This window comes from Cyphomyrmex costatus, unplaced genomic scaffold (genome assembly GCF_001594065.2).
Source record: "Cyphomyrmex costatus isolate MS0001 unplaced genomic scaffold, Ccosl1.0 scaffold3442, whole genome shotgun sequence".
NCBI lineage: Eukaryota > Metazoa > Arthropoda > Insecta > Hymenoptera > Formicidae > Cyphomyrmex > Cyphomyrmex costatus.
Window position 1 is genome coordinate 14647 of NW_017277603.1, and position 9663 is coordinate 24309.

The 9663-nt window shown below is 26.0% G+C and overlaps 1 protein-coding gene across 1 annotated transcript; it reads left to right on the forward strand.

Moving 5' to 3' along the window:
- Positions 1–828: 828 nt before the first annotated feature.
- On the forward strand, positions 829–6022 carry LOC108776242 (uncharacterized; the record flags this gene model as incomplete). The annotated part of the gene is made up of 6 exons (XM_018542797.1): positions 829–905; positions 1226–1295; positions 3669–3871; positions 3992–4165; positions 5049–5240; positions 5896–6022. Coding segments are annotated over exons 3-6 (692 nt in total), but the record flags the coding sequence as incomplete, so codon positions are not given.
- Positions 6023–9663: the final 3641 nt, after the last annotated feature.

Genomic DNA, 9663 nt, shown 5'->3' on the forward strand with positions numbered 1-9663 from the left:
ATATATATATATATATATATATTGAATGCAACCAATTTTTGAAAAAACAATTAATCAACGTTTTCTTTTTTTTTTTAGAGAAAAGCTAAGATCCCTATTCTGTAACATGGTCGCGTTCAGCGGATTCGACATATCAGCGCGAGAATCGCATACGGACGTAACGTAACTCTTCTTTGTATGAGTACTCCCTCTATCTTTTCTTTTGGCGGTACCGCGTGAACTTGAATTCGGCCATTACCATACGTTTCCACTGAGCACGCGTCGCGTCGTGAAACAAAAAAGTATATATAAATCCACAATCCCTCTCTTTCTCTCCTTCGACAGTGGAAACGTACTCTTTTACTGCGGTTAAGATAAGTGAATACTAGTGAATATATACCTTTGAATGGCGAGCAAAAGTGATTTATCGATATATATTTATAACTGCTAATTTATTAAGGTAAGACACTTTTATTAAATAAGTTCAGATTTACAATATGAGTCGCGATAGTTCTAAGTTTTACGAATTGGCAAAGTTGGGCAACAGCCAAATAGTCGTATAAGACTATCGGTTTTGATAGAACTGACCAAATTCAACTTTTTTTCTTTCTACTGGTTGAGCCAAATAGTATAATTCATTGTACAATTAACTCGTAGATGTGAAAAATCGTTATTACTTACTTACAGGTTAAGGTTTTCTATAATAAGCCTCTCAACCTGTAAGTATAACCTATAACTCATAATAAATCAGAAATTGCATCAATTCACATCGAATTTGAGAAGAATAATCGACTATGATTGATCAATTTCTAGCTTCTGACTTCTGCGATTTATTACATTATGATTTATATTTATTGTAGATATATAGCCTCTGAGACACTTAAGACGTCCAACTGCCGATTCATTATAGATTCAGCATAATACATGTAATAATAGTTTTATGTAGTTATTAATTATTATTTATAATTTACATAAAATTTTGATAAAGCAAAATTTGTTAAGTGATTAGTATAATTGGATAGCTTTTTACTTTACAAATTAATTGTTTTCTATTGAAATTTTACAAACTTTTATTGTTTATTTATTGTTTTCTACATTATAACACAATAATTACAATTTATGGTGTAGAAGACAATATAATTCGATAATAGCTTCTCAATATATAAATAGTATGCATGTGTATCTAAATGCATGAATGTAACTATGATTGAACTATACTAATATTTCGTATTATTTATTTTCATAGTTTATTCTTCAACTTATTACGAAAAGAAAGCATTGTTAGGGTCATTGATCAACTATATAATCACTAACAGGTAGGAAAATTTTAAAATTATCTTAAAAATGCCAAAAATAAAGAGAAAATATTATCGAAGAGCACAAGAAATAACTAATTCAGTGATTAATTCTGTTCAGTACATAGACAATGCGTCATTATTAAAAAACAATCCACCTTTAATTTCAAATAATAATTTAGAGAATAATAATCAATTAAGTTATGAAGACAGTGATAATTCTCAGTATAATAACTATAGTGAATCAGAAGGCTTTAATAATTATAATTCAGACAGTGATCCTGATAATTGTACAGAACATACTAATTTTATAAATAATTTTGAACCTGTAATTGCAGATGATTTTCCAAATTCTATAATACCTAGCTTACAAAGATGGACAATTAAAAATAATATAACTCATGTCGCGTTAAATGAATTAATATCTCTTATACAATGTAAATATCCAGAATTGCCTAAAGATGCTCGCACTTTATTAGGAACTCCTAGAATGGTTAATACAAACGTCGTTTCACCAGGATACTATTATCATTTCGGTCTAAGTAATTGCATCGAAACACTTTTATCGCGATGTTCTTTTCAAAATCTACACTGTATTGAAGTTAACATTAATATTGATGGTCTACCATTATGTAAAAGTTCAAGTAGTCAAGTTTATCCCATTTTATGCAATTTAGTTGAAAATTATAATGAAGTAGATGTAGTTGGAATTTATCATGGATATGAAAAACCTGCAGATGCCAATGTCTTTTTACAACCTTTTACAGAAGAAGCAAAAAATTTAACTTTACATGGCATAAAAATTAAAGATCACATTTATTCTTTTAAAATTAGATCTTTTATATGTGATGTCCCTGCAAAAACTTTTATTACTTACACAAAAGGCCATTCGGGGTATTACTCTTGTTCTAAGTGTATTGTTAAAGGTGAATATTACTGCGACAGGGTGATATATCCGTATTTGAATAATTGTAATTTAAGAACAGATAATGATTTCCGATTAAAACTACAGGAAGACCATCATACAGGTACATCAATACTTGAGTCGATTCCTAATATAAATATGGTGAATGATTTTCCATCAGACCCAATGCATTTAATATTCCTGGGAATTGTTAAAAAAATTGTTGTTTCTTTGTGGTGCTACGGAAAACCTAAAACAAAATTATCTTTTCGTCAAATGTCTGAAATATCAAAGTTATTAATAAATCAAAGAGAAAATATATCTTCCGAATTCAATAGAAAATCAAGATCACTGTTTGAAAGTAAGAGGTGGAAGGCAACAGAATTTAGAACTTTTTTATTGTACACAGGACCTGTTGTTTTAAAATCTATTATAAATTATGATCAATATTTGAATTTTTTAACTTTGCATGTAGCTATCACAATTTTGTCAAATTCCAAACATATAAAACAACATTTAGATTATTCCAAATCTTTATTGCAATATTTTGTAGAAACATTTATTATTTTATATGGTAAAGAAAATGCATCGCACAACCTTCACCATTTATTACATATTTGTGATGACGTTGAAAAATTTGGAACTCTTCAAGAATTTAGCGCTTTTCCGTTCGAAAATTATTTACAATATATATTAAAGATGATTCGCAAAAATAATAAGGAATTAGAACAAATTGTTAGTCGTATAACTGAAAGAAATTACTGTGTAAATCATAATTTAAAAATAAGAAATAATGAGCCTGAATTTTCGAATCCACATTTCAATGGTCCACTTATCAATTCTCATAATTGTAATCAATTCAGTAAAGTATTGTTTAAACAGTTCATTTTAAAACAATGTAAACCAGATAATTGCTGTAGCTTAAAGGATGGAAGTATTATTGTTATTAAAAATTTTATTGTAAATGAGGATGGCCCAGTTGTAATTGGAAATAAATATAAAACAGTCACAGATTTTTATACTGTACCATGTAAATCGTCAAAATTAGACATATATTTAGTCAGTGATGTCGGGAATTTAGAGTCTTGGGATTTAGAGCAAATTGCGAATAAATGTATTAAACTTAAATTCGAAAATAAGTATGTAGTTTTTCCCTTATTGCATTCCGAATAATATTATAAAATCTTTTCTTTCCTCTTGTGCTCTTTGTTGTGTGTGTGTTACAAAATATACTATAATATATATAATCATATAATAATCTTTTAGCTTTAATAGACTACATTTGTATATTCTTGTATATAGATGTATGCGTGCTTTTGTGAGTGCGTGTGTGTATGTGTAACGTAAAGTCGTAAACGGTTGGGAATGCACGGAGGGTATACATGCGCGCGCGCGACGGAGGTCTTTCATTTCTATATATAAATAAATTATAAATATTTACTTTTTTATGTTGGAATAAATACTGCTTAAATTTTTTAATGTATATATAGAAACATGGAGAGAACATGGACAGTTGTACAATTTATTGACGAGGAGACCGTTGAAGCTGTCCCAACAACCTGGATTATTAATAATAAATGTTATTGGCCGCCGTTCCAAATGGAAAAAATTATAGCAGCAATCAAAAAACATGCCGAGCCTAACACATGTTGGCCTTCATATGATATTACAATTTTTAGAAACAGCAGTTATGGTTAATATAACACTTGTATTTAAATGCATATTACTTCTCTATTTAATAATAATTAATCAATAACATGTTATTTATTATTTTCCATTATAATAATATAAATATTTATTTACACATTTTTAGACAACTATCAAACAGCCAGGGAAAAAGCAAAAAAGGCAGAATTTACGTCTGAATTGACTTCCGACACTGATAATAATAAAATTTCAAAAAGAAAAGTTATACGAAAGAAGTTCTCTTCATCATCAGATTCTCTTGCGGAGGATACAGTATTACGTACGCCTCCAGTTATGCAAGGTCTGTTTCAATATTAAGCATCTCATAATATGTATAATATACATTTTTTAAATATTAATTATTTATAGCAATATCAATGTTCAGATTTTAAATTATATGTATATATATGTGTATGTGTATATATATATATATATTGTGTGTGTATATATTTGCAAAAAAGCGCAACGCAAAAAAAATTCTATTTCCAGATTTAATTAAAAGATAATAAATAATTGGCTGCTAATACAGAATATTCTATTTGCGAATATAATATAGAAAACTTAATGCTAATTGCAATTAAAATATTGATTTTATTATTAATTATTTTAGAGTAGAGTTTTATTTAAATGTTTTAAAAATTATATATTATTTTAAACTTGATATACTTTTTAAAAAATTTAAATAAAACTACTCTAGAATAAGAGAGAAATCAGTATTATATATTTGCAATATTATTATGAAAGCTTAATAATATTGCTAAATACAATTTTGATGAATTTTAAAAATTAAAATCATCTTAAATTTCACTCTTCGACGTATTTTGATATGTCTCACAAAAAATGTACACGGAATGTTGGGTTAAAGAGAGACACATATCGCTAATTAGTCAATTTAAAATAATATATTTTCATTAAAAAGGAGTAAAATATAATTAGGCATTACCGGCCGATGTGAGTGGATGTGTGTTATCGGGATATGTGCGTAAACGGGACCCTCCCCTTTAAAATATTTATAGTAGTATATCTTAAAATTATGTATTAGATTCCCATATAATATTCGACAATATGGTATTTTATATATTATTATATATAACTTATATATATAAAAGTCAAATATGCAAAAACGTGTTATAATATTGTGCATCATAAAGTGAAAGATACATAATTGCTATAATTATTTATAGAATCATCACAGAGTACAAGTCGCGTTTTAGAAAGCAACAAGAGTCGATTAAAATCAACCAATCTATTATCCAGTGAAAATACAGATAAACAGACAAAACATTTATCACATAAATTTTTGGATAATAATTATACTTCGCGAGACTATGAACCTAACGTACAAAGTAACGAAACAGATATCGACAATAACAATGGTATGTATTCAAATTGTTTTTTAATATATTATGTTGTGTATGTTTCTACTACTAATAAACTAAAGAGAAATAATAATTATTCATTCTATATTTCTAATAATAACAATAATAAATTACTGTAATATATATATATTATTATTATAGTACAATATATATATATATATATATATATATATATATATATATATTGTACACACACTATAATAATAATAAATAATAAAAATAAATATTATACCGTAATTATTATTAATCTTACTATCATCGTCATCGTCATTTCTTTTATCATCATCATCATCATTATTGTTGTAATCATTGTTTTATTTAATTTAACTTTTATATGTTTATTATCATTTTAATCGGCATATTTATATTTATTTTTATTATTATTTTGTTATAAAAAGTAAGAGAAGATCTTTTTAATTGCCTTCTTTATATGCACTTTATAAATACTAAATAGTATTTCATATCTTGATATAGGTGTTGATCACGAGAGCATAAATATATTAAATAAATCATTTTAATTACAATATTTAAAAGATTGAAAGTGAAAATGAACTTTTATTTTTTTTATTTTTAATTGCAGTTGTGCGTCGATATTTCAAAGAAATTATTCGTCAGCAATCATACTTGAAGACGCAATTATGGCAAATTGCAGATGATTTAAGAGCCATGAAGAATGAGTTGTTGCAACAAAATCATCAACAGCCAAATGCAAATCAAAGAAATTCTATTTTTTCTTCTTTCGATCTTCCTTTTAACAGTGTTAAAGATATAGAACAGCTGCTTGAACAATTTTTAAAGGAACCGAATAATTTTGAAACGTCGGTAATAATACTTTATAATTATTAAATTATATTAGTAATAGATATATGTTTAGTCCTCCGTTTTAATTTTGAGTAAACTGTATTGAATAGTTCAAGAAATTATTAATGAATTTTTTTAAATTTAATTTACTATAATAATCTTTTATCTATAATAAAATAATAGGCTTTTAGTAATATTTGAAAAATAATTGCCATTAATTTGAAATTCTAATAAATCAATATTTTGGTTATTTAATTCAATAAGAAGGAATTGAAAATAATTAAACAGATTTTTAAGAAATATGAATAATGATTAAATTAATTTAATATTGTCAAAAAATACCCGGGTTCACGTTAAATCGATTTGAAGTCAATTAATTTTTAGGACCGTCTGGTTTGATTACTAGATTTTCTACTAATCTTCAAAAAAAGATCGATACTTTATCGATGCAACGTTAAATAAAACATCGATTATTTTGATGCAGCATTGGTAAAATGTCGATGTCTTTCGAAGATCAAAGAAAATGTAATCGATATCAAATCAAACGGTTCGAAAAATCAATAGATATTGATTTGATTTCGACTTACGAACCAGGGATATTAGTATATAAATTAAAAATAATTAAAGTAGGCATTTAAAAAAACTCTTTAACTTTTCAATTAAATTAAAAAATTTTATAATTTGTTTGCAATATAATGAATTGAAATTAAATTAGTATTATATTGTATTAAATCTGTAGATTAATAAATGAATATAAAGAGTAATAGTTACATTTGTTATTTTTAAAGTAATTCATTTGGTTTATTTTACAAAAGGGTATATATGTATATTGTATTTATATATTGTAGGTTAAAGAAGTATCCCGAGTTGGGGGAAAAAATTCTTATGAATTTATAAAACGTAATTGTACTCGCTTACTGACCAACGAACTAGCAGAAAAATATAGCTGGTTAGGAGCAAAACAAAAATTAAAGTTTTGTCATTTAAAACTTGCTGACTTACTAATTAGTAAGCGTTGTGTATATATTATATTATATATAATTTATATCTTAATACAATATCTTTATTTGAATATTCATTCAAAATAAAATCATATATGCAGTAAAATAATTATTTACATAAACTATTTTTTATTATAGTTTCTGGTCAGGATAGTAATTCCACATATACTAAAAAGGAATTGGAAGAGGCGATTCAGAAATGGCTACGTAGAGCCAAGGAAAGATGTACTACTAAGAAGAATAAATTAGTTAAAGATAAAGAAGAAATTGAAGAACATTAATAAATTTGTGATAACTTTTTGGACTTTCTTCTCTATTAGAAGAATTTTAATTTTTTATTTTATTAGGGAGATTTTCATTTTATTATTAGATATTGATTTTAAACCGATGGTTAAATTACCTACCAAAATTGTTTACAGTATTTGGAAGATAATTTAATCATCGGTTTAAAATCAATTTCTAATAATAAAATGAAAATCTCCCTAATAAGATAAAAAATTAAAACTTTCTGTATACTATTATCTATAAAAATGTGATTACATGTTGATATTAATATTATTTACGTTGTACAATTATACATTTAAAGATTTCATTTTAAGTTAAAGTTTAACGTTAAAGTTTATCAATATTATATGTATATGATAATATGTATGTGATACAAACGTTATAATAATTTTAAGAAATTTAATTTGTGTTCTTAAGGGTTTTTAAGGATCGAATCCTTAATTTCATTTATATACTGTAGTAGTCACGCTACTTGCGATATTATCAGATTTATATCGTGTAGGAACGATTCCAAAGTGTTAATAGCGCAATTTTTTTGTTACTAAGCCATCTTTCATCTATTCGCTATGGAAGATGTCATATATTATATATGATTTCTATAAAAGTGTTTGTTATATTCTTTTTCTTCTTTTCAATATTTAACGCATTATAGTATTGTTTTAATAGCAAATCGTGCATTATTGTGCGTTTTATTAGCTTGAAATAACAGTAAAAAATTTTGTAATAAAATTGTAATGTTATCTTCTTCTGTGTATAAATGACAGAAATATCGACAAATTTCTTTTATTTCATAATAAATGAAAAATATCAACAATTATGCATTAATGGTGTATATGTAATATATTAATTGTTTTAGTGTTGTTTATATTAATTTTGTATAATTCTCTATCTCTTGAATTTGTTTCACAGTGACGACGGATTGAGGTGTGTTCGATTATTCAATTTTAAAAGTGAACTACTTTCTGTTGTGAACTTTCAATAATGTTGGAAGTTTTTATCTCTAACAAAAATGCTGTAAATTGAATCAATTATTTTGTTTATTAAATTACAATAACATTTTGTGGCAAAGTATACGCAAATCTCTAATGCGCATAAGTGGCACGCCAGTTTTGTAATTTCACAAACAAATTTCTGTTGCAAATTTGCAAATATTGTAAAATCACGCAGCAAAACGTTACATGATTTGTAAATTTACTGCACATATTTATTGTAAGGGATTATAATAAATTTACAAATATTTTTAACAAAGAATTGTACAACTCTTTGGATATCATCAAATATCTTTCTTTTCATGGGCACGACCTTCGGCGTTTGAATATTATCAATATAATATTCAATACATAAAATTTCTCAATAATGTTCGTCAGTGATACAATATATAATGATAATTTTTTTATATTTATATTCTTTACATAAAATAATATAATTTGTCATTACATTTTTTGTTTAGTTAATATAGGGTGTTTTCTCTACATTTGATGACACAAATGACGTTCTATCTTCGGCACTCATTGAATGTCAAAAAAATAGAGCGATGTTTGTGTCGACTTGTGTCATCAAATGGAAAGCCGTCATTGTTTGCAAATATGTATATTGGCAATAAGATAAAAAAATATATGGTCAGGTTTAGCAACAATGGATGTGTGTCCGAATAAAGAATTATTTTGTTACTTTTAAATAAGTTTACTAGCCTTGAATAAAGTCAAATTATATATATAATATGTATGTATACCAATACATAAATTGACGTACATGCACACGCACGCACGCACACACACACAGACATATGCATATACGTATTTACATTATTATGTAAATATATGTATGTATATCTGTTTTATATATGGAATCCTAATAAGTCCAAAATAGTTTCAATCATAATTCTTCTTCAAACATATGTTATTTAACAAATTATTATATATATATATATATATATATATATAATAATAGCTCTGTATAAAATAAATAACATTACATTTGAGATAAAATTATTATTAAAACTATTTTGGACTAATTATTAGGACTTTGTATAACAAATCCAAAATAGTCCAAAATGAGTCCTGAAAAGGTTCAAAAGTATGTCCAAGAAAGGTCCAAAATAAGTCCTGAAAATGTTCAAAATAAGTCCAGAAAAGGTCCAAAACAAATCCGGAAAAATGTCCAAAATAAGTCCGATAACGGATATTTTATAAACATCCGAAGTTGTGTCAAACGTACATCTTATGGACGTACATCAGACATCCGACGGATCTTTTCAGAATCAAAAAGGGATGTCCGATGTCCAAAAATGGACGTTCGGTGAACATCCATTGGACATCCTTGTGCTATCTGGG